This window comes from Polyodon spathula, chromosome 12 (genome assembly GCF_017654505.1).
Source record: "Polyodon spathula isolate WHYD16114869_AA chromosome 12, ASM1765450v1, whole genome shotgun sequence".
Lineage (NCBI taxonomy): Eukaryota > Metazoa > Chordata > Actinopteri > Acipenseriformes > Polyodontidae > Polyodon > Polyodon spathula.
Genome location: NC_054545.1, coordinates 15,468,667 through 15,495,456, shown reverse-complemented (window position 1 = coordinate 15,495,456; position 26,790 = coordinate 15,468,667). Strand labels below are relative to the sequence as shown.

Below are 26,790 nucleotides of genomic sequence, written 5' to 3'. Positions count from 1 at the left end.
AAAGTTATTCACAATCCACAGGTCTTTGGTTAAACCTCAGGATAGCACTAACTTATGGCTTTTGTTCGAGGCAGATTGTGGTTGGAACTGGGCCTGGAATTTTAAAAGCAGATGCCTTTAATACATTACCGGTACCTTTTCTTTTGCAATTGTAATCGTCATTGCGTCTGTGTAGGTGGTGCTGGAAAAAGCAGTCAAGTTATTTGTGTAAGACTGGCATGGAAAATGCATTGGTTGTAGAATAATAAACACTGTCACACTGGTCCTGTCGTATGTAAATACAGCAACCTAGAAAATATGTTGTTGAGGATGCAAGATACAAAAGATTTGCGTAAACAATTAGCACGCTGTTGAATTTAATCACTCATGCAGTAGTTCCTCTTACTCATATCCTCTGTATGTATACATTCTAAATGGGTTTCACAGTACAGTACAGAGCCATTCACAAATACCAGAACAGAGCCTGCTTTCTAGCAGTTTAACACAGCATTTTCTTGACAGGCATACTGCAGGCAGCAGTAGAGTTTAAGTGTGTTTGGGTGCTGGCTAAACCTCATGGAGCCAAGACTTGAGTATATATACACTGGTATGAACGTGAGATGTTTTTCAATAATCAATTCTTCTTTTCCATAAGTTCAATAATCACATTGCTGTTGGAGCTGTAAGCAAATCAATCAAAGTACTTTATTGTACTGTATACATTGGCAACTTAGTAACTTGTAAACAGTTCTTACTTCTTTATTAACAGATAAAAGTGATTATCAATCACTAGGCAAAGCATTCCACATGCCCTGATTCCAAATGATCACCCTTTGTGTCAGTGCATAAGTGAACACCATCATATAGCAGTGTGAGTGCACAATAACTATCCTCTTTTATTAGAAATACTAAAATAAACAAAAATTCAATGGCAAAAGTATTTTTCAGAGTCTTCAGATGTTTTCCTGTAGCTTTCAGTAAACCCAAGAGGCATGATACACATTCAAGCTGCCCACACTTAGTAGCACACTTGCTCCTGAGGAAGTAATGTTTTTGAATGGCTGCTTTTATCAGACAATATAGGTAGAACCATTGTGCTATATTGTCGCTTTATGCGTTTTCCTAAAAAAAAAAAAAAAAAAACAACAACAACCCCTTAGAACTATATTTTCCATGCCTACCTGAACCAGTGCTTTGACTCTCATGCAATTCTAATTTGTTAATTTTATGTTTCTCTTTTTTCTGAGGTTTCCTTATACATCCACATTTTATGGCTCATTAAATGTTGCCCCACATGATATGCAGGTGTACATTAGTTATGCAGCAAATGAGCTGTGGGTTATTGAGGACATAAATTTCAATTGTCAGGGTTTTTATTGTTATTGGTTTAAAGACGCTCTGTAGCTTTCATGTCTTACATGAAAAATGTTAGGTCACATCTTGAAACAGTGACACACAACTTTACTCTGCTTTTGAAAGGTCAAAAATGCAGCACTTACAAAAGGTCTTATTTAAATAATTTAAAATGGGTCTAAAGAAATACTCATCATTGAATAGGGGGACTATAGGGTAAGAGAGACCATATTCACAAGTGTCCTACATAATCCAAGCTTTAAAAATGTCTCTATCAATACTGGACAATACCTACAAATAGTTACTACGTCCCATAACATTTAAAAAAAAAATTTGTTTTATATAAAATAATTAAATGAATCAGGAAAACATTTTGATTTTGACATTAAAACAGCCAGATTTTCCCATGCCCACTAATCATCTTTTGTCCAAGGCTATTCTTTAGATCGGTCACAGTGTTTTTTTTGTTTTTTTTTCTATAGCCATCCTCTCTGTGTATTTATTCCAAAAGTGACAGTCGACTTCATAAACTGGAAGTTGACTAATCGCACATCACGTGACATCATCAGTGTCGTCACCCAATGTCATGTGTGGCTGGGTTGACAGGGACGGAATCTGCCAGACACAAGATGACCACACAGTCATAATGCACTTCCTCTGAGCTCTAGTGGTGAACAAGCAATGCCAGTGTTTTAGTTGTATTCAGCATGTTACTGTACATACAAATCCACACTGTAATGCCTGTCACATGTTGATGGGAGCAGATTATTGAGGAACATGCTTTAATATTTCCAATTATTTGTTTTCAGCCTGTAGCATGACCTCAGTCATAGAAAATCTGGTACAAAACAGACAATCTATCACATATTGACTAGTAGAGCTTCCACTTTGAAAAAACTAATCTCAAACAAGTCTTGTTTCTTCAGATATTGAATGTGCATGACAGAAAACAGAACATATTTGTAAAACCAAAATCTGATCATCCATTAATTCCAAGCTGAGAGACATCAGCACACAAATCTGTGTACCATCTATTTATCAATCTGTTTGTTAGCTATCGCTAAAGCAAATACAGTATACTGGATTTATACATGAGGAAACTTCACTAGATGGCACTGGTGCTAACGTCTGTAAAAACGCTAATCTACCGTGACTTACAAACACCTATGGAAGGCAACTTCAACATAAGAGCAACACCTAAACTCTGTTTATAGCAACATAATACAGGAAAGAAAAAAATATACAGCTCTGGAAAAAATTAAGAGACCACTGCAAAATTATCAGTTTATAGGTAAATTACTATTTATAGGTATGTGTTTGGGTAAAATGAACATTTTTGTTTTATTCTATAAACTGACAACATTCCTCCCAAATTCCAATTAAAAATAATGTCATTTAGAGCATTTATTTGCAGAAAATGACAACTGGTCAAAATAACAAAAAAGCAGTGTTGTCAGACCTCAAATAATGCAAAGAAAATAAGTTCAGATTCATTTTTAAACAACACGATACTAATGTTTTAACTTAGGAAGAGTTCAGAAATCAATATTTGGTGGAATAACCTTGATTTTCAAGCACAGCTTTCATGTGTCTTGGCATGCTCTCCACCAGTCTCTCACATTGATGTTGGGTGACTTTATGCCACTCCTGGCGCACAAATTCAAGCAGCTCGGCTTTGTTTGATGGCTTGTGACCATCCATCTTCCTCTTGATCACATTCCAGAGGTATTCAATGGGGTTCAGGTCTGGAGATTGGGCTGGCCATGACAGGGTCTTGATCTGGTGGTCCTCCATCCACACCTTGATTGACCTGACTGTGTGGCATGCAGCATTGTCCTGCTGGAAAAAACAATCCTCAGAGTTGGGGAATATTGTCAGAGCAGAAGGAAGCAAGTTTTCTTCCAGGACAACCTTGTACTTGGCTTGATTCATGCCAATGCCCGATTCCAGCCTTGCTGAAGCACCCCCAGATCATCACCGATCCTCCACCACATTTCACAGTGGGTGCGAGACACTGTGGCTTGTAGGCCTCTCTAGGTCTCCGTCTAACCATTAGACGACCAGGTGTTGGTCAAAGCTGAAAATTGGACTCATCTGGGGGTGCTTCAGTAAGGCTGGAATCAGGCAGATATGGCATGAATCAAGCCGAGTACAAGGTTGTCCTGGAAGAAAACTTGCTTCCTTCTGCACTGATAATGTTCCCCAACTCTGAGGATTGGTTTTTCCAGCAGGACAATGCTCCATGCCACACAGCCAGGTCAATCAAGGTGTGGATGGAGGACCACCAGATCAAGACCCTGTCATGGCCAGCCCAATCTCCAGACCTGAACCCCATTGAATACCTCTGGAATGTGATCAAGAGGAAGATGGATGGTCACAAGCCATCAAACAAAGCCGAGCTGCTTGAATTTGTGCACCAGGAGTGGCATAAAGTCACCCAACATTAATGTGAAAGACTTGGAGAGCATGCCAAGACGCATGAAAGCTGTGCTTGAAAATCAGGGTTATTCCACCAAATATTGATTTCTGAACTCTTCCTAAGTTAAAACATTAGTATCGTGTTGTTTAAAAATGAATCTGAACTTATTTTCTTTGCATTATTCAAGGTCTGACAACACTGCATCTTTTTTGTTATTTTGACCAGTTGTCATTTTCTGCAAATAAATGCTGTAAATGACAATATTTTTATTTGGAATTTGGGAGAAATGTTGTCAGTAATTTATAGAATAAAACAAAAATGTTCATTTTACCCAAACACATACCTATAAATAGTAATTTACCTATAAACTGATAATTTTGCAGTGGTCTCTTAATTTTTTCCAGAGCTGTATATATAATACCTTTATATAGCAGAAACCACCATCACAAAGAGCTTTACAGAGGTAGGTTGTGAACTGTGCATTACATGCCGAGTCACTTACAATAGGACATTGGTTTAACATCTGAGCTGCAGGATGGAGAACAAGGAGGTTAAGTGACTTGCTCAGTGTCACACAGTGAGTGACTGTGGTCAGATTTGACCCGTCTCTGTCTGTGGCTTGGGATTTGAATCAAACCCTACTATATACTATATAGATATATATATATAATATATATATATATATATATATATATATATATATATATATATATCCGCTCCGTACATCAAGTAACATACATTATATTACTGAATTTGTGTTATTTCAGGTTGAATGACAAATAATTACATAGTTTAGTTTTTGCTCACTTAAAATTGACAAAGACTGCAGAGTTCATTGCATAACTCCCTTGTAGGGCTAATGATTACAATAATTAAATGTTAAAAACTGATGCATAAGTACTATAGGTTAGCAGATAGCCATTCTTATTAAGCTGAAGTAGGGCTGTTTGTAAATTTACTTTTATAATTTAGACGTTTGCGCTTTGTTTGCTTGGAGTGGGTGGACTTTGATAAAATATTTCTATAACTGGTTAACCACCATTAAAGGTGTACAATGTACGTTATTATTTTGAGGTATTTTAGGGATTGCTGTAGGAATGTGAATTGTTTTTAGATATGTCATTGCCTGAGTGTTGTTGCATTTAAAACCCAATGAGTTTTGCTAAAGAGATTGAGAGGCAATAGTGCTTTGATTAAATCTTTTGTGGTTTTCCTTTGAAGGGCAGTAAATGGTGGTTCAATTCCTCTGGTATCTGCGCCAGGACTGTGGTTCAAGGCAGTCTGCAGCATTGAGGATAAAAACAGACACATCTGATGATTGAAACTGTGGGTGAAGCTGAGACCACCAAACTCACTTTATTTGTAACCTAAGACGGATTGGGACCCATGTCTCCAGAGGTGAAAGCCTAGTGCACGCTCGTTAAAAAAAAAAAAAAAAAAAAAAAAAAAATTCTCCAGTTCCCACACACATCTGAAAGGAAATATGAATGTGCCAATAACTAAATGAAAAGACGAGGAGGGCCGAACTGTGATTTCTGTCCATGTGTGTGCTCCCGGGAAGCTCAGAGGTGTTTGAAGGTTAGTTTATGCTTGGCAGACTCTACTGGCAAGGCCTCTGAAGCCAAGGGGAAGTCATGGTAATTACAGCAGACCTGGCTACTGACTCACAAGCTGCCCCTCAGGGAAACCGAGAGCTCCCCCAGCAGGTTTATGTGTTGACAGTTTTCTTTTCCCCACAGCTTTGAAGACACAGTGCGATATTTTGGTGTGAAGCCAAAATCGGGGGACAAGGAGATCACTCCAAATGTTGTCTTTATGCTGTGGTTCGAGTTCTGTAATGACTTCAAGAACATTTGGAAGCGAGAGAACAAAAAGATTTTCAAAGAAAGGTAAGGTTAGTGAAAAAATGTGAAAAAAAAAAAAAAAATTCTAGCTTCAAGCTTGGTAATGTTCCCCTACTAAACAAATACTATGCTGTGGAATTGTATTAGTTATATAGTAAAAGCATAGTAAAGTGTGAACAAAAACTAAAAGGACTGAGAAGAATGGTTAAGTAAAGTATATGCATTAGAAAAGCAAAGGAAATTTAGAGCCATATTTTCCAAGAGTTTACTCCAGTTTTAATTAACTCCTGTCCTGTTCAGTTTGAAATGGTATCAAACATAAGTCATTTAACTGAAGATGTCTTAATTGCTCTTGAGTTGTTGAAGCTTTATAAAATATGCAAAGTCACCGTGGTCATCTATTAAGACACTTTCAAGTGATACTAGACAAATACATCAATTGTATCTGTAATATTTATTTTTAGTGCTTTTATTTCATGCTTTAAACTTTTTTTTCCTAAAAAAGATAATCCCACATAATCAGGTAAATTGCCCATTTTTAATACGTTTCAATTACCTCCAAAAGAGCGCTTCCTTAATTTGAAACAGATTGCTTCCCTCTTGTGCATTTTCATGCTGAACAAGCCCAAATGAGGCTATGTTAATGCTGCAGACAGTAAAGACAAATAAAAGTGACTGCTTCTACCAGTTATTAAAGTGCACTGGCATCAAAGGAAAGCCCCAAGACTCGGGCCACACTTAGCACAATGTCAAAGCCCTACACTGGATTTACGACACCACATCTGACCCCAGGGATCCTGCTGGGGACATGAAACTGTGTGACACCACATCGCGCAACAGTCTCCTGGTTTTATTGGTGTGAGGAAGAAAATCCCCCAAATTGAGAGAGTTCCACGAGGACTCCTTAAAGCTGCTGAGATCTAAGGAGCTCATACTGAAACACACACACACACACTGAAACACACATACACACTGAAACACACATGCACACTGAAATACACATGCACACTGAAACACACTGAAACACACATGCACTGAAATACACATGCACACTGAAACACACATGCACACTGACACACACACACACACACACACACTGAAACACACACACACTGAAACACACACACAGTGAAACACACATGCACACTGAAACACACATGCACACTGAAACACACAAACACACTGAAACACACATGCACACTGAAACACACAAACACTGAAACACACATGCACACTGAAACACACACACACTGAAATACACATGCACACTGAGACACACACACTGAAACACATATGCACACTGACACACACACACACACTGAAACACAATTGCACACTGAGACACACACGCACACTTAGGCACTCACACATTGAAATACACATGCACACTGAGACTTACGCACTCACACACTGAAACACACACACTGAGACGCACACACTTACGCACTCACACACAGAGGCACAAACTCACTCAGACACATGCATGTACACACACACATATACAGTAGCACTGTCTGTATGAATACATTTGTATATACTGTGACAGATATGTGTACATATTTATACAGCTATAGTTTGAAATATAATTTTCTCTTAGGATTGTATACATTGTTTAGGATTGTATAGTGTAGGTTCTAAACAGCTTAAGAAAGAAACTTTTTAATTAGAAATGTTCGTTTATGGTGGGGGAAATATTAGTGTATGCCGTTAAAATTGTTTGAAAGGCAAAAATGGATGTGAAAGTGTGTGCCAAAAGTAACATCTTAGCACGTTCACAGTCAAAACAGCATGCTGCTTCAAATAATGGTAAAAGTGTTTCTCCTAAAGAAATATGCTTGTGTTTTATGCAAATGTTTAATTTGAAACTAAGCAATACATTTGTATATATGCAGTTGGATTTCTAACAAAACATAAAAAGGTCCTGTTTGTCCCATCAGTCTTTGCTATGGTTTGACATGATTATTTACTTGGGTTTTGGGTTACTCTTTTTGTTTTTAATTTAAAATCAATTTAAGCGAGTGTCAGCATCTGTGTGTCCCTGCTTTCATTAAAAAAAGTGTGATGAAGTTTGTCTTAAACTGCTGATTACACAGATTATATTGTGTTAATAATACATGAACATGTTGAGCAGGTTCACTAGAGTGCTAATTACCACAGAATAAAATAGCTGTTTAAAGACTAATTAAGATCAGTCCACTTGAAGTTCGAATTAAAATAAATGATATGCCATTGTGTCCTATTTATTATTAAAATAGTGCTGCTACCCATTGATGTTATACATGAATGATTTCAAACCCAATTCACTCAACACTGCCTACAGAAAAGCAAGATTACTGACAACGTGCTGTGAACACAAGTTCTTCGTCTTTGTAGGAGGAATATTAGGAATGCTAATGTAAGTTGCATCTTATGTGCAAACGGTAAAAGAACCAGATAATTTTAATGAGAAACCAATGCTGGAGAAAAGGGGAACCATGCAATTAAAATCGAAACTAAACAAAATTTGCTTTCTTAGCATTTATTTTATTGACTTGTATAAATCAATTAGGGCTTTGAAATAGTGTAAAATATTATACAAGAGGACCCAGGCACTTTTAAAATCTTTATTGCTGATTCTTCAGACGCTCTTGGGAAAAGGAAAAACTGAAACTAGTAGAACACAGCACAACACAGGGAGTTAACCATTTAAACACATTTGTCTTTTTTTTTTCTCTTGACGTTTTTGAGCAAAATGTTTTGCACGGATAGAATTTGGGCTAATAGTTTTCCATTTCAGCTGACAGTTTTATATAAAATGAATTTTAAAATGACAAAACAGATGTTCCATCACAATGCAGTGAGTTTGTTAGAGAGTTTCCTTCCTTTGTATTATTAGCCTGTGGGTTCAATAAAGGTGTTACACAGTGGAGAGATTAACAGAATAAGATCCCCGAGAGACCACCCTCCAGGTCCTGTTTCGTGAGGCTCAGTCCCCATTAATGTGCATGGCATGTGAGTTCTTTAAGTGGGGAATGGCTCAATCAATTTATTTTTACACAGCGGAAAACACACTGCTTTTTAATTTTTCTATTCTTTCAAAATATCACTTCAAATAAATTAGTAAAACATTGAAAGCGCCTGGAATGGATTTACTGCTGTGTAACAGTACTGGTATGTGTGTGTGTGTTTTGTGTATATATATATATATATATATATATATATATATATATATATATATATATATATATATATATATATATATATATATATATATAGAGAGTAAAAGTAAAATCTCTACGGCAATGCAAAAGTGCAAAATTCTTTCAGCCAAACTTTCAGTTTCGATGGCTTACCAAAAGAGTTTCCATAGACATTTGTGGTCGCACTGTCGTTATTTTGCTTGAAAAGGATCAATTGACTCCTGCTCGTTTGTTTTCTTCAAAAATATGTCTTTATTGGTTTAAAACATGATTATAAAAACAAACAATGTGTTTTGACACTACTGTGTCTTTGTCAGGTTCACATTAATTAATGATGACTTTGAAAATGGTGGCTAGAACATGTGTCCTCTGAATCCATAATTTTTTGCACTGTGGAGCCACAGTGAGGCCACCAGACCTATAGTGTTGGAGGACAACACAGGCTCCACTGCAGAACCACAGGCATCCTATCAGCCGCAGGGGTCACTGATGTGCTCTAAGATGTGGATTCCCCTGCTAAGAGATGCCTGCCCTACCTGGGTGGTGCTTGGCCAATTGTGTGCTGCTCCCTAGGAACCCCTGGTCATGGTTGGCTGTGCATAGCCTGGATTTGAACTTGTGATCTCCAGGCTATAGGGTGCATCCTGCACTCCATGCAGAGCGCCTTTACTGGATGCACCACTCAGGAGCCCCTGCTCATTTCTTTTTTAATCTGTTTTCATCCACATGCAGTTATTCTCGGTGGCTTTCAAAAAGATTTCTGTAGATTTAATCTTGTTAATTTATATAGAGTAAATAAAGTATTGGTTACTTTAAAGGAACATCCAAAAGTCACTAACACTCCTAAATTTATAAAAGATTCTGGGCTACACCATGATAAAAGCACAGTAAAGTAGTCTTAGTCTTACTACAGCTCAGCATAAGGAAGATGTGTCAAGCATAGTAAAAGATTGGGCTTCAGTGATTCAGTGATTTCTAGTCAGATTCAGCACAAATACAGGCTTATTCAGACAAACTTTAGCATGCAACATGCATAGGTTCTTGGAATAAGTGTGGATTATAGCCAGTTTAATCTAATTTTAACGGAATCCCTGGCAATGCTCTTGTGATGTAGGTAAAACGGAAATACATTTCTGTGGCTGAGTTTGCTGGTGTAATCATTAGAAGACTGAGTCCAAGCTTCATAGTGGTGATGAGTGATAGTGAAAGCCTTCTTTAGAAGAAACTGGTTTTACAGCTGGTCAGATTTCACGCTTCCACTGAATTCCAGTGGTTTGCCTTCTTGTCCCACGAGGCATGTTTGAACACAACCTATAGATCCATCTTGTGCATACCATGTACATTTTCTTTCTTTCTTTCACAACCATAAACATTTTCTGTGTATTTTCTAGTATGAAATATGTTGTATACATTATTTCACAGAACGTCAGTAAATTAGTGAATCACTTTGCTGCTTTTAAAAAAGGTGCTGAGATAAAGATTTCGTAATTCTGTCTTTCTCTTTATATATATTATTTATATTTTACATGTATGTAATTACATGTATGTAATGTAATCTAAGAGTAAATTTAGTAAAGGTAGTGCTTTTGAAAGACTGTCAGGTTTGCATTGCTAATATGCTTGTCTTGTTAGTATGGGAGCATATAAATATAGGGCGCATATAATTGGTTGATCAAAAAAGCCTGCACCATGTTTTGTATTACAAATTGTAAAATGGTTATTATAGAAATCGGAAAAACAAATATGTTATTAACACTGAGGGCAGCTTAAAGCAAACCGCAAAAGCGTCTGTAGTTTACACTCACAAGAAGTGCTTCTGGCAATTACAAAATGTTCTTTTGGTCTGTAGAAGTGCTTAATTGTAATTGACTTGAAACAAGACTTTGTAAAACAGGCCACACGTTGATATTATATAAACGATGTATTATATTATAGCCATAAATATACCACCAAGCAACTCCAAATTGTGCGTTTGCCCTGCACTGCTGCTTTACTCAAATCAGCCATATAATGCTGTGATGGGAAGTAGTTAAATGTTGTGATCCATGTTAGTACAGCCTAAACAACTGATGCTGGGTGGATTTTTGATTGTTCACAGCTCCCTGTTACTGAAACAAAGTGCAATAATGTCTGTGCTACTCGCATTGCCTGTTACTGTAAAGATCTTTGCAATACTGAGTGGATATAAAATGAGTCTGCAGTTTTGGAACAGGTCCTGCCGTGAGTCTGACTGTGGACGTGTTATTGCTTTACTTGATTCATGAGCACAGTTTATATTGTGGAACATGGTGTAATCGGTTTCCACCTAGCGGCTGATGAGTTAATAATACTGACCTCAGCATAAGACCTGTACTTACCTCTCGACTACAGAGCTATAAATATTCGTCTTTGAGCCGTCTGCTTTGTGGTTTGTGTCCAGCCTTTGCTGAGCAACTTGACAGGAACAGTCATCAGTCAGCAAAGAGTCGACCCTACAGCTAAAAGCATTCTCAGATATGAACCGTTGTAATTTTGTTGAAACTCATTCCAGTCATTGGCTGCAGCAAACTGAAATTAGGTACGACCAGAAACTCTTAATACCTTGGGAAACTATGCAGGTAAGCAGGCGTTTCTCAATTAAGGTTCGGTAGATTAACATATACCAGCGTTTCAGTCGCCTTGAATGTAGAGAGGGTCAATTAATCAGATTGTAAAAGTCGATCGTAAGTGGTGAATTGTCACCAGTGACAAAACTTGTAGCAGAATGGTATAAAACATCAAGTTTCATCAGTAGGGTTTTAGAGGACATGTAACAGATAACATCAGCATAATCTAAAATAGGAAGTAAAGACATTTGAAGATATATTTGGTGCAATGTATAAAACAAGATTTGTAATGATAAAGGAAACCAAGTCTATATTCCTTTTTTATTTTCTAAGCCTATAGGTCTGCAGCCATCCCTTTTGTACATTGAAAGTTCTAATAACAGAAACTGTCTGAAGAGCCTCTCCAGTGCTGGAAGATGAAGCATCCTCCTCCTTGGCTCCTGAGTCTCTTGAGTTGTTTAACACCATTATAGTTGACAGCTGAAAACATGTGGACCCCATAGCACCATTTTTGCCTGTTTACAAAATTCACTGTGCAAACCATGTTCTCACATTCCATATGAGAAAATACTTCTATAGAACTGCCAAAAATGCAGCTTTCTCTAATTGCAAAGATATATACCTGCCGCTCGATTCCTGTCGTGACTACCTCTTTAATTGCTAGTTTCTCATCCCTGATTATTTCTGTGCTGTCCAGGGATCTTTTGACCGCTAGGTCTTCACACTTTGTGCCTCATTTAGCACTTTACTAAACCACTAAGCTTAAATAACAGGACAAAGTGGATAATTTATGTAAACTTGCATACACATTTCATCTCCCATTAATCATATGTGGTGGCAATTGCTTTCCTATTCAATGATTAGCCACAACCAGCTCCCTTGTTTGCAGTCCCCCTCCTGCCTCAGCCTCAGCTAATCTGTGAAACTGAACTGACAACTGAGCAGTGCAAGGAAATACAGTTCCTAATGCTTCTCCTAGTTATTTATACTGTGTTAATATGCATTACCATCTAGTGTTGTGAAATATGTCCAGCATTATTCAGTGAGTTAATATTAACTTGGTGAGCTTTTAAGTATTCAAATCTGTGCTACATAACCCTGTGAAGAATAGGTAACAAATTGTACAAACTAACTTTATGAGTTTCTTTTTTGGGCGGGGGGGGGGGGGGGGGTTCACTCATTTAAAGAATGTAATTGGTTTATCTACTGTACAGCTATGGACAAAAGTTTTGCATCACCTAGAATTTTAGGATTGAGACTAAATTAACAAAAAACTATATGCACATAATTTAGCTCTTTCATTTAACATCATGTAATCAAAGAAACTACAAAATTAAATTGGAAAAATCTGCAGTCATAATATTATTACAGTATTTCATGTTAGATTTGGCAATGTCACATTTTAAAATTTTTGTTAGTTTTTCGTTAAGTATATAGAAAACTACAAAGTGGTTTGTAATTCAATATGTTATTGTAACAATATTCAGCAGGTTTCATTCGACTTTATGAAGCAAAATTAGTTCATTCTATCGGGTGATGCAAAACATTTGGCCATCGCTGCAATGTGTTTCAATTATATTCGCATACACTCCCCCAAAGACACACAAGAAAATTGATGGCATATATTTATGCTGATACAGCACACTGTTGGTAGAAATAACTAATAGACTGCTTTTTAACTAGTAACTTTCTGTATATTCGACAGTTTGCAATGTCTTTCTGTAAATTTTCAGTAGAATGTTGTTATGGGTGTAAATAATGATACAAGTTAGGTTCCCTGGTCATTTGTATTCATGCAGGTACTATATTTTCATAAATTGTTGGACTTATTTCAGCATCATCTCTCCCCTGTGCAGATTGTGTTGATATCTTAAGTGAACTGTAGTGAAAATAAGTTTGAAAAAATGTAATGCTTTATTTAAAATAATATTTTTCAGTTTTTACATTGGGATTAAGAACATTAATACACTTTTAAACTTTTAAATAAACTATTACACTGTGGCTTATGATTGTTTAAAGCTGAAGCCTGTGATGCAATGGGTATAACAAGTACTGGTAATGCAAGTATTTTAACAAAGAATGTCGGAAGCAAAAACATTTGAATTCATATACTGCGCTACTTAAAATCTGAACTTGGGAAATATAAAATGAGAATCTCAAGCTGATTTCAGATTGTATGGCAGCAACGCTGATCTTGGAAATGTGACACTGTGTTTAGGAAAAAGTCTAAATAGATCCCATTTTTAGCTTGCTGTAATAAAAAAAAAATGTACCCCGAGGGTTAGTTTCTCTTCACAGTCATAAAGATGTTGTGAGTGGCTGAGAGCATCCTGACATTGCTACCCTTTTTCTATACAGACTCAAGGAGGCCCAGCTGTCTGTCCACAAAATGACAGCAGAAAAGAAGGTTGAAACCAAGAGGATAAGCCCCAATAGTCTGGTAAGAATGCATGTGTGTAACTTATTAAGTGACAGGACCAATGAGGCTATTAGCGTGTGGCTTTAGCTGTGGCTTTTGTTTTTGTTTATCTTATCTGTAATTGGCCAAGCGTTCAAAGTTTTATCAGCTTTTTGTGGTTTGCTAAATAGAAACATGCAGGTAATTATATATCTCCACTTATTCTGTTAGTTCAGCGCAATAGATGTAGGAGGTTACAAAGATCTTAGATTAGCCATATTTAATAAGTTGAAGTGTATTGATCAAAACTATTCTTAACACATTATGTACTTATTATAGAATTCTAATGATTGTGTGTGTATGTGGGGTGCAGGTATTCATTGTGTGCCCACAGTGCCAGCACAGGTACACCTCAACAGTACAGCACTTATACAAAGAGATTCCTAAGTAAACCATACTGAATAAAATAACAATACAGCAATAACATAATTCCAAACAATTATATATCTATACACACACACACACACACACACACATATATATATATATATATATATATATATATATATATATATATATATATATATATATATATATATATATGTACACAGTTGTAGTCAAAAGTTTACATACCCCAATGGAAATTTAGAATTTCTAGAAATTTCTTGAAAACGAACAATTTTAGGAAAAATCTTTCATTCTGAAAGTTGTGCTTTTGCAGAGGAAAAAAACAAGTTACAAGAAATAGATTTCTACAATTATTTATTTAAATAATAAATGAAAATGCCAAAAATGCAAATTCAAAAGTATTCATACCCTTTGATGCTATGCTAGTATTGTCTAAAAGGTGCTAGAAATTTCAATATGATAATGCAGAACCTAATTCTAGAAAAGAAAATGTTGGATTGTAGGTGAACACTATTAGAGAGTATAAAAGGGTTAGGCATAACTCGTATTTATTGTCATAAAGCTGAAGAAGGATACAAGAAGATTTCCAAGCAACTATTGCTTCTATTATCAAGAGTACAAAACTCATGGCGCTGTCACAACGCTCCCTCTGTCTGGAAGAAAGAAGGTTCTTTCACCAAGAACAAGTAGAAGAATTGTGAGGAAGGTTAAAAACAATTTGAGATTAACGCCAAAGATATTCCAAGTGAACTGGCTGCAAGTGGGACTGGGGTTTCCATTTCAACCACAGGTCGAGTATTGGATGGAGAAGGTCTCAATGGTCATAGGCCACGGAAAAAGCCACATCACAAGGACAATTGCTTAAAGTTTGCAAAACGCTATTTGAATGATGGCTATGAGTTCTGGTCAAAGGTTTTGTGGAGTGATGAAACAAAAATCTAGCTATTTGGTCACACTATTTCGTCGCTATTTAGTTATGTTTGGAGAAAGTCTGGTGAAGCGTACAAAGAAAAGAACACCATACCTATTGTCAAGCATGGCAGTGGTAACATCCTTCTTTGGGGCTGTTTTTCCTCTAATGGCACAATACACAGTAAAATGGATTCCGTAGCATACCAAAAGATATTGGCCAATCATCTGAAACTCTCCCCTACAAAACTTGGTTTAAAGCGCAACTGGGCGTTCCAACACAACAACAATCCAAAGCACACATCAAAATCTATTTCAGAACGTTTAAAGAAGAATAAAGTCAATGTTCTGGAATGGCCTAGTCAAAGTCCCAAAATAAATAAAATTGAGAATCTTTGGTATGAGTTGAAGAAGGCTGTGCAAAAGAGAAGTCCTCAGAATTTGAATGAACTGGAACAATTTTTTGCATTGAAGAATGGTCAAAAATCACTAAAGAAGCATGCCAAAAGTTCATTGACAAATACCCTAATCGTTTAAAAGAGGTTATTATTGCTAAAGGTGCCTCAACTAGCTATTAATTTAATGTTCCTTGTCACATTTTAGTACTTTTGAATTAGCATTTTTTGCAAAAAGAATTGCTGAAATAAATAATTGTTGATCTATGTTTTGTAACATTTTTTATTTATCCACAAAAGCAAAACTTTTGCTGCAAAAGATTTTTTCCTATAATATAATATAGTTTTTGAGAAATTACTAGAAATTATTAATTTTCATTGTGGTATGTGACTACAACTGTGTGTCTGTGTCTGTGGGGGTGTGTGTGTGTGTGTGTATTTTGCTTTTCTTATAGCACCTTTTAAAAAGTAACAAAAACAATACAAACTGTGTATATAATTATTTAATGATAACACAACATAAAATGCTGCGAACCAGATTTATCACCCAGTTGTTTTTGGTTTTGTTAATTGGTTCTTTTTCAAAGCCTCTATAAGGATAACGCTGTCAGAACTGAAATGTAATCCTAGGCTTAAATCATCCCACTATAGCCAGTAACACTCAAAAGAAGATTATTCATATTTAGAAAAAAAATATTTCAATTAGAAGTATCTTTTTGTTTGTGTTATAAGATGTCGTAAGACTGAGTTGAAATAGGTTACACAAACCAATGCCTTTAAAAGGGCGAATCAGGGCTTATAGTGTTGGGCCAACAGCGCTGTCAGGGTTCCTATTACAAAGGAGTCTTGGTGGAGTGTTTACAGGAGATGCATTGAAAGTTACTGTGGTCTTGAAGGGAAAGGATTGCTTAACAATTCATTGGAGTCTTACAGTCGCCTACAGAGAGGCAATGAGGGGTGAGGTTACACTTCCAATAGAACAGTGACCCCAAACAATAATGCAAGCATGTGTGCACATAAAACTGACCAGGAATAAGATCCCACAACAGCCCTTCATTAAGCCAGAATAGTGCCCTCTGACTTGCACTCAGTCAACACAGATAGGCAATTAAGTACTCAAAGTTTAGAATTAGAACACAGGACAGATATGGACTAAAGTTTTGCATCCCCTGTGCATCTAACACATTTTCCATCATAAAGTTGAATGAAACATGCTGAATAATGTTACGTTAACATATTGAATAGCATACCGCTTTGTAGTTGTCCATTTACTTTGAAAAATTTGAAAATGACATTTCGAAATCTAACATGAAATATTGTACTACTATTATGGCTTCCGGTACACTTTTACAATATCATTTTGTAGTTTATGTGAATATATGATGTTAAATAAAAGATCTAAATTATATATATATGAGAGCGATTATGTCTCAATCCTAAAATTCTAGACGATGCTAAACTTTTGGCCATAGCTTTACACTAATGGATTCATTTCTTAATTCCTACATTGGTACAAGCATTGTGAGTTACAGGTTCCATAATATAAATGTAATTCTAAACTGTAAACTGCCTTTCATTGCTGCTAATATGCATTTTCACCATATATATTCAGAAAGAAACTGGGTACAGAAACAGTAATTCAATAAAACCATATGTGTTCAAGATAATAGGATTGTAAATAATTAAGTAAATATTACTAAAAAGGAGTATACAGAATCAAACTGAAATAAAGGTTAGGTTTCTCATTCAGTGGTTCTCAGTGTGTTTGTAAGTAAAAACGTAATACCTTCTGAATTTATTTTCATGTCTAAAGTGGGTGCTTTATAAAATGTACACGTAGAAGTAATCAAGGCCAGAAGTATTTTGTATGTGTTTGTCATAAAACTATCTGCCCCAGGCTTGTCAGTGTACAGTCAGACAATTACTGCTTTCTTTATGTTTGTAAAATGAGTTTTTGATGTTTACAGACACATTCAGACCCGCTGGCAAACGGACTGATAGTATTTGCCACATCTCATAGAGAATGAAATTAGTGGGAGAAGTAGTTAAAGAAACCTGGTACATTTAAAATATGAACAACAAAGCTAGCCTACAGTCGTTGTCCACACTGCAATAGCAATTCCCCTTATGCTTGATCAGTTTGAAGTCCTTACATGACAACAATAATCTCAGGCCTTCCCATTTCAAATCAATGAAAGATAGATAGGATAACCTTGAGAGTAATATGCATAGGAGAACAATCTCAGATTTTATTTTTTTTTAATTTGATCTATGTATGTAAATCGATATCTTTTCTTTCTCTGATTTTATACATGCAGTTGATTTTACAGCATTCAATTTCTGACAAAAGTGAAATAAATTAAGTACTAACATGCAACCGATCTTCATTTTCTCATCACAGAAAGAACGGCTACGTCAGAAGGAAGCAACTGTAAGCACCAGCTAAGACAAGGAGAGTGGAACTGTGACTTGACAAAGTAACACTTTGCTGTCAGACTACCAACGCTCAAGCGACTCCCGCTGCTAGCTGTGCGCCAATCCTTCTGTCCAGTTGATGTGATAACTCTAGTCACATGATGGTATCACTGGGCAACTAAAATATCCTTTGTTTATAGTTAGCAGGGGAGAAAGTCCCTCATAAAGTTATTCCTTCAGAAGCTTAGAGCAGGCAGTGATGTTTCTTTATTGTGCGTGAAAGCAGAAATGCTTAGGAAGGCCTAGGGCTATGAGGCCAACAGGCTGCTGTTATATCAGTGTAATAAGGCCCTGCTATAAATAACCTCTATAAGTGGAGCACTGCACTCAAACATACATGAGAGTTCCCAGGTTATTTTCTGGTTTAAGATGTCCACTGCTGAGCTGGTCTTATCTATAATTTTAAGCAATACGAATGCATCATATCTTGAGATCTTAATACTTGTTAGATACTTCTGAGAAGTTAAGGTGTGTTTAATGAAGAGTTCAAAGAAAATGTTGGGCTCTTAGTGAAACTTTTGTATGTTCATCTTAGGAGTTCAGATGTTGCCCGGGTTTATTACAAGAGTCTGATATAAAGTTGGGATTGGTCTCTACCCTTTACCGTCCATATGTGCAGTATGGTTTTTATAGTGAGAGAATAAGAGGGAGGGTTTGCAGTCTGATTTAGGAGGTGAGAGTACTGGTTGTGTATTTATGAAAGAGCCAGTCAACACATACTTGTTTATGGGCCAAATCATGTGTGTTTTGCCAAATCTATGAATGACAAATGATTATATATATTGTGCATTATTATGTAAAATTTGGTAGCATGTTTCCTACCAGCATTACTTATAAAGATATATAAATACATTTAAATAAAATACATCTCCCAGTTCAATCCATTAATGCATCTACATGTCATTCTTGTCTTGTTTGCAGGTGGTTTAAATTGTAGGAAGAGAAGTGAGATATTCTTTTATTCTAGTATTTTACAGTAATTCCCAGTCAGAACAAGAACCTGCTAGCTCTTAAACCTGACATCAAAAAATGAAACTTTCCATAATAACTTGAAATAATATCGGCTAAAAAGAATTAGCAAGATCCCCAGTGCATTTGAATTCTCGCCAACAACAATTTAAAAACCTTTCTCTGTGGTCTCTTTAAAACACTTAGCTTTCCTCAAAAAGGATATTGTATAATTAAATCTCTCTACAGTAATAGGGATGTGTACATTATATATATATATATATATATATTATATATATATATATATATATATATATATATATATATATATATATATATATATATATATATTCCTCCTAAATATCTATAGTTCAACCATAACAAAAGTATTTTTGTACATATTGTAAGGCTTTCCCATGTGTGAGTAAGATGTTGTGGTTAAATGTCATGTACCCTAATGATGCAGAAACAGAACATTGTATTTTTTCAGGAGATTGTCAGTAAAGCCCAATAAAAGGACTATTGCTTTACAGTTGTAAATATGTTACTGTTTTTTTTTTTATTTTTTTATTACTGTTTCTGTGTTTTAACTATTTGCAAAGACCAAACCAACCCTTTTTTCATGGTAGATTACAAAGTTGTGTTCAAACTAAATATTTTAAATATGTGTCATTTGTGTGAAAAGGTACATATCAATTTTCAAGTTTTGAAGTTTTCCTTGCTTGAATGTATATCAAATTGGTCTTAATTTTACTAAACAAAAAGTTTGATTTAACTTTTAACAGGGTTATGCTATTTACAAAATAATAAACTGAAAGCCATCTTAATGATGGGACCCAAATGATTATAAAATAAATACTGGAAAATATATAATGCTACTGTATATAATATAGTCTTTATTAAACCAGCTATGCTTTAGTTTCACCTAATTCCATGTTTTTTTTCTTTTCTATAGGGTTTGGAATTCAGACATTTTTAAAGGTCATGGTTTCTGTTTCTTTGTGTTGTATTCACTCTAGCATTAACACTCACGTATTTATCTGCTAGAATGTATTTCTCAATGTGCAGTAAAGTAGAGGGTGAATGTATCCATAACAGTAAACAAATAAAATAGGATGTTTAAAAATACTCTCTTCATTTTTTCAGTCATCCCCAAACATCGGTTTTCTGCATAATGGATTGCAAAAAAATCAAGACAACAAAGGTAACAATATGCAATTAAACATACTGCCTGCAGATATTGTGATCTTTCTAGTCTTGTCTCCCAGCTTTCCACAGCTATTGTGGTTCATTCAAAATACAGTGAAACCTTTCTATTAGGGCTAGTCAAGGGGCCAACAAAATGTGATATATATTGAAGGGATATTACCAAGTCAATGGAATTGAGACTAACTATATAAGCCTTAACTACATGGTGCCTTGTGTACTGAGGTAGCCTTAGAAAAGGTTTCACTGTATTACAATCAAATCTTACTGGACCTGATCGTATTCACCTTGTCGTTCAGTACTCACGACCCAGGATAAGCGTGGGGTTAATAAAAACTCCTGAGGTTTCCTCTGTCCATAGTCCTGAAATGTGGTGTTAACAAAAGCTGCACAATTCATTTGGTCATTAGCCTCAATTCAGTTTGACTTGTAAGAGATTAACAATAATTGTGTCTGCTGCATGAAACATCTGAAGTAAGAAGAAGCTGTGAGCTTTAAATATGGTGTTGAAATAAATGTTTGGATATATTAATAGCCAACCATTTTATAATAGAAAATCTTCAATGCCATTTATTTTCAAAATTACAGCCTTTGCATTCTTGGAAATTCATATCTCACTTTTAGACGTTTGTGTTTATACCAAATTGTCATATTCATATGTGGTCTTTGCTACATCATGTAGACCAAATGGATTTTCTGTGGTCTGGATAAGGGCAAGACAACTAATAACACTGTTTGATACTAGCGGTGCCATTCAGAGACAGTATTTAAAATAATCGGTTTAGGATGTTATGACTGCACTGACTGATTTAACAGGAGAACTTGTGCCACAATACGATTGGCTACAATCCTTCAATTGGTGACAGTGATAGAAACCTCAGCCAGTCATAACCTGATGTGTCACAGATTGTTTGTGTGTAGAAATAAAGACCAGGGCCAGATCTGAACGCAAACTCACTTCTTAGAATGTTAAAAATTGTGCTAGGTGTATTTGGTGAAATGTCATTGAAAATCTAGATGAAGTAATTTAATGTAGTCTTATTCGTTACCATTCTGTAGGCCAAAATAAGGCCTTTGGTCATGTAAGGTGCCAATTACAATTAGCCTTAGTAATGTTTTTTGCTTCTTGGATCACAAAGAGTTGAAGAATTTTAATGTCAATTGTAAAGTTCCATTAGTGAGGCTTTATAAATGCACTCTGGAGATAATGGATAAACTTCCTACCTTTATATGTGTATAAATGATTCCCTTGAAGGATAAGCATAGGTCTATAAGCTTTCCACACAGTCACCATTGCACATGTAAAGATGTAACTTTGACATATAAACAGCTGCACGCATATGCTTTCAGATTCCGACTCTCTTGTAAGCTTTTTCTGAAGCATGCCCAGACCAACTTTCATCACAATTGCATGCGCTTCTCAGACATACCAAAAGGTGCCTCAGTGTACCCCACATTCATGATTTACTAAAACTAAAAAACTTGTGCTAAAGAATGTTCTTTTCAAGCTTCATCCCAATCAGACAGGCGGTTCTCTAGATATATGTAAAAATTGAAGTGCGGCCTATAGACTGCCAAACTTTAAATGATGCAGAAAGAGGTATATCCTCCTTATAAGATTGTGACGCATATAAGACTAGCTTTATTATCCAAGAGAATAATAAATCCAAATGGATATTCTGTGTAATATTGATTTACCCATGCACTGTTATAATAGTTGTGTAGGTTATTGTGACAGCTTTATTTGGTTGTCAGTGACCCTAAATGTCACAATCCATTAGTTTGGTTGGAGCATCAATGTAGGGATTCTGGTAGTAATACCAACAGCATTATTTAGGCAATCTATATTAAGAGGAAGAGCGCTTGTGTGTAGTGTGTAGTATGTAGTCAATGGATGTCGTTTGAAGTCATTGTAGAGGTTGCAGAGACGTCTGTGTCTCATTGCTTTTATCATGGTGTTTTCATCATAAATTACATACTTTAACGACAGAAAGTATCCACGAGGATGATGGTGGTGGAGTCACGGCAGGAAGAAAACTGATCCCGGTGTTGAGAAGTGTTTTTTATTTGTGTGCTTTGTGTTAGCACGGAACCCACTAAAAACAATTCAAGACCCATTTCACATTTGCGGTAGTGGTAGTTATATTTGCACTGATACAAATCCTGCTTGCTACAAAGGCTACAGGTCCAAATATAACACATTTCTAATGAAGCATATAATACAAATCAATATCCCCCTTCTACATATTTTGAATGAAAGAGAAGTGTGTTTATTTACACTGTATACTCCTTTACAGTTTTTAATCTTAAAATAATCCTCCCCTTATTGATATTATGACAAAACATACAAGCCAATAATGTACCATCCGTACAATATCTTGCTTAGAATTCTGTGGCTAGAGCTACCACCTGTGCTAGACCAGGGCTTCTCAAACTCAGTCCTGGGAACCCCCTGTGGCTGCTGGTTTTCATTCCAACCAAGCTCTCAATTATTGAACTAGACCCTTCATTGAACTGATAATGTGCTTAACTAGTCCTTTTTACTTGTTTTCAGCTCTTAAACAGTTGCAGTTCAAGTTACTTATCAAATATTACAGCTGACTTGAAATATGCAACTGTTGAAGAGCTGAAAACAAGTAAAAAGGTCTGTTTAAGCAAATTATCAATTCAATTAAGGGTCTAGTTCAGTAATTGAGAGATAGGTTGGAATAAAAACCTGCAGCCACAGGGGGGTCCCCAGGACCGCCTAATAGAGAAGCCCTGCGCTAGAATCCACGTATGTGTTTTTTGTGCACTGTCGAGTAATGATTAGACCCATTTTCCCCCTGTGAATTAATTGAAATGGAATTGTATAGCTATATTTAACAGAAATAAGAGCATATAACATTCATATTAACGATATACAATTCAAACATAATTACATTAAATATCCATTGTTAACTATTCACATTCCACACAGTGGAAACTACCAATTCACCAGTAAATATTTAAATCCAAATAAAATACAACAAAATAAAATAAAATGGATACTATAGTTTAGCAAACAAAGCGGCACACCGCTCCAGAGCGCTTGCTGCAAAGCATTGTTAGCCTAGCCAACATGTTTATCAATGAGCTGATGCTGACACGCGGTACATTACACATTGTGTGAAAGGACTTTGCAAAAGCAACTGTGTAGCCTGTAACTTCGGTGCCTGGAGACGCTAATGCAGCGGAATTGAGCAATAGCAATGAGGCTAACAAATGAATGGTCTCTATAATTATTGATTCTCAATGAACAAATGCTGTACTCTTTGTGAATGTGGTCATATATTGAGTGCCCTGTGGCACAGCTAAGGATCTTGGTTAGTTCATTACTCGGGGATTAGTTTTGTGTTTAATCGAAATTGTCGGTTAGTTTAGAATAGTTCTTATTAGATAACGTTTCTAAAATTCAATCCCCGTATTGTCCCTTTACAATGTATATAAATGCTGTTGATCAAGGACCCCCTATACACAATACAGAGTTGTATGCCCTCAAATAATCTGACAAAGTAGAACGGGTGATCTAGTCGAGATCTATGGAAATACAACGACATTGTTTGACGCGCTGGATCCTTTTTCTTTTCGTAGGGGGCTGCAATTCCGGACAGTTGAGAGTGACAGTCATTGTAGTGAATCTTTTGGGTTTACAGAAGGAGCAAGACTGGAAGGAGCCTTCTTCCCTGCGGACGTGCCTGGGAATATAGAATGAATTGCACTGGCCATAGCAGAACCGATTAATAATGGTGCGGCTCGTACAGCCCTCCTCGTGGATAGTTTGCTTCAGCGGCTGCGTCTTGCACCAGTCCCGTTTCAGGTATTTGCGCTCTGTGACGTGCAGAGCTTCTTGGCTGGACTCGAGCACCTCCTCAGCGGGCATGGCAGTACCCCAGTCCATTCCCCCTGACCTCGAGTCTGGTTGAGGCTGAGGCGGAGGTCGGTGCTGTTCGGACTCATTGGGTTTGCTTTTATCCGGAGGGGGTATCGCTCCTTGAGAACCTCTGTTCTTCTTTTTTCCCTCACCATGGACCAAAAGTAACCCAAACGCCAAGATGAGGACACAGACAAAATGAACACCACGGATCATCCTGCAAAAAACACAAAAATAATGAAGGCCTTTACCCTGCTTTACCCATAATTATAGGCTATATTATTAGTAGTCACATGGAAAACGAACTGTAAAAGTAGGTATGTGTATGGCATTTTCTTCTAAATGTTAAAAACGTCCTTTCTCTCTTTTTTTGTTAGTGTGTCAGTATGCTGAAGAATGAAACATAAATCTGATGATTTCAAGTATATGCATGCTGCGAATTCGATTCATAGTATTGATGTTTAATTTATGTATATAAATATGCAATATATTAAAGGTTAATGACACTGAAATAGTTAATGTATGCTAATGGTATTTTTTGACGATTTCACCATTAACATAATACTTAATATAATATAAATTGTGATACAATGAACAACGACGTTTCATTAAGTGTATAGTTATATACTATAAATTCCAGTGTAATTTAGGATTATACTTCAAATTACTGTGGTAAAAAATGTTGTACATTATGTATCGTTCTAATATACGTTTCTTGTGATTTTTATTCGGTAATGTGTGTTTTTCTTTTAAATACATTAAATCTATCTTTTTGTTTTTTGTCCAGTATAATACATACAGAAAAATCTTTAAAACAATAAAGTAAAGCGAAAAATATTTTGTAACAGCAGAACATATTTAAGAGCAGGCTTAATAATAATAATAATAATAATAATAATAATAATAATAATAATAATAATAATAATAATAATAAATAATAAAATTATTATTTATGGCATAAAAAATGTCTTTTAATATGGAATTATAACTGAATTATATTTGACATAAACATCTAAGTAATATCAAATACGGAGGCATAATAATTTCTATGTATTGTAAAGATTTTTACAAAACGTGTTATGCACTAATCGAAAATGGCAAATTTAAAACAAATAATAATAATAATAATAATAATAATAATAATAATAATAATAATAATAATAATAATAAGACACATTTCCCGTAAAAATACGGTATAGCATATTAACTTCTATCACAATGATGTAGGTATGTATGTTTTAAAAGCGTTTTTCTGTATTTGGCATCACATAGATCTACAATTCACAATAAAACGTTTAACATCCCGTAGTTTATTCAAGCGCTGCTTATATAAATATTTAATTGGTAAGTATCCCTATATAAATAGAGGCCTGTCGTTGCTAGATTCGAATTAGAATTAGCGCATAGAATGTAACTGGCGGGGATCTTTTAAACATAACAGGACGGCATAAAATAGACAGGCTCCCGAATAAACAGACACTTATTCATCATGTTAATTTCCAGTTGTCCAATAGAAATTGTACAAAACAAAACAAAACAAAAACGTTAACATATAACAGCATTGCGTGGAAGATATTACAGTGAAAACAAATAATAAGAATACTCAATATATTAATGTTTAAGTTATAAATATTTTTTACAGCTATAGATCTAAATATAATATGTATTTCAATAGTTTGTTACAACAATACAAATTGCAGTGTAAAACTGCATTCATAAGTAATACAATGTAAAAAAATAAAAATAGCGTATTTTTACTGTAAATTGACCTAATATTGACTTTTTTCTAATTACGGTAAAAGGCGCTACATATTAAATTTAAAATACGTTAAACAAATTATGTAACTTTAATCAAACGGAAACTTGCACTAGAATTAATCTACAAATACAGTTTTATTAAGTCAGTATGAAGGTAGGTTTACGGTAAACATACGTATTTTTTTCACATTGTGTGTTAAAATTCTGTTGTGTAAGGTTTATCTTTAATTCTTAACTTTTGGTTTAAGTTGTACGTTATATTTAGTTATGCTCAATTATTCCAAATGTCTACTGTGCATCAATTTCCATTTTAGATGACGGCGGAGATGAAAATGTTTGTGGTACAGGAGTCTTGGGCGCCTTTTGCTTGCTTGCGTAAAGATCAGGGCAGCCCAGTAAACATTGTGGAGTGTTACAAATACTATCATAGCTATAGCGGTTGTACTGCACACAGTCACTCCCCGTTCAATAGGCTACTGAAATACTTACTGCCTACAGTAGTTCTGTAAAGGGTTTAAATGTGTTAAATAATCGAATAATTAATCTACAATAACTACCTGTATGCGCAATTATAAACATACAATGACCCACCTGTCTCTTCTTAGGACTTACAGAGGCTGCGGTGAAAGTTATTTGTGAGCGAACGCTGCGTTGTTGTTCTCTTGTTCAAGTCGAGAGATGGCTGGATGTGGTCATTCACAGCATTGAAACGGCGCAGTGCTACAAGTCTGAAGTTACCAATGATTCCATAGAAGGAGAGTCTGGTTCAGGGTACAAATTGCAGCAGCGCCGGACTGTCTCCCTTTTAAATGTCAGCCAGCTGAGAGATGCGCCACAGCTCCTTTGACATTATTGGCTAGACACGATCCAAAGAACAATCAAGTTATCCGCCCCCTTAACACTTTCTCAAACCCACAGGAGGAAACTGTAGCGATCGCGCACACTGGCTTTACTCTCTCAGTGGCACCTCTTGCCAAGCAAAGCCAGACTGTGCCACGATAGTGAATATACTGGCAAGCCTCGGGGCAAGCATTGTTGGAAC

The 26,790-nt window shown here is 35.8% G+C and overlaps 2 protein-coding genes across 2 annotated transcripts in view; one reads left to right on the top strand and one right to left on the bottom strand.

Annotated features, from left to right (window-relative positions):
- LOC121325033 (formin-like) overlaps positions 1 to 19,148 on the top strand; it is a 121,176-nt gene extending 102,028 nt beyond the window's left edge. The window contains 3 exon segments of the mRNA XM_041267331.1: positions 5,491 to 5,640; positions 13,718 to 13,799; positions 17,871 to 19,148. Of these exon segments, the coding sequence (XP_041123265.1) occupies positions 5,491 to 5,640; positions 13,718 to 13,799; positions 17,871 to 17,915 (277 nt within the window). The 3' untranslated portion in view covers positions 17,916 to 19,148.
- A 3,619-nt stretch (positions 19,149 to 22,767) lies between these two features.
- On the bottom strand, positions 22,768 to 26,549 carry LOC121324010 (gremlin-1-like). The gene is made up of 2 exons (XM_041265383.1): positions 26,340 to 26,549; positions 22,768 to 24,207 (listed from the first exon to the last, which is right to left on the bottom strand). The coding sequence occupies exon 2, from the start codon at positions 24,204 to 24,206 to the stop codon at positions 23,646 to 23,648; it is 561 nt and encodes a 186-aa protein (XP_041121317.1). The 5' UTR covers position 24,207; positions 26,340 to 26,549; the 3' UTR covers positions 22,768 to 23,645.
- Between the last annotated feature and the right edge of the window lie 241 nt (positions 26,550 to 26,790).

Excerpts from the sequence above, each read along its gene's own strand:
- LOC121324010 (XM_041265383.1), bottom strand. The coding sequence starts at position 24,206 with ATGATCCGTGGTGTTCATTTTGTCTGTGTCCTCATCTTGGCGTTTGGG.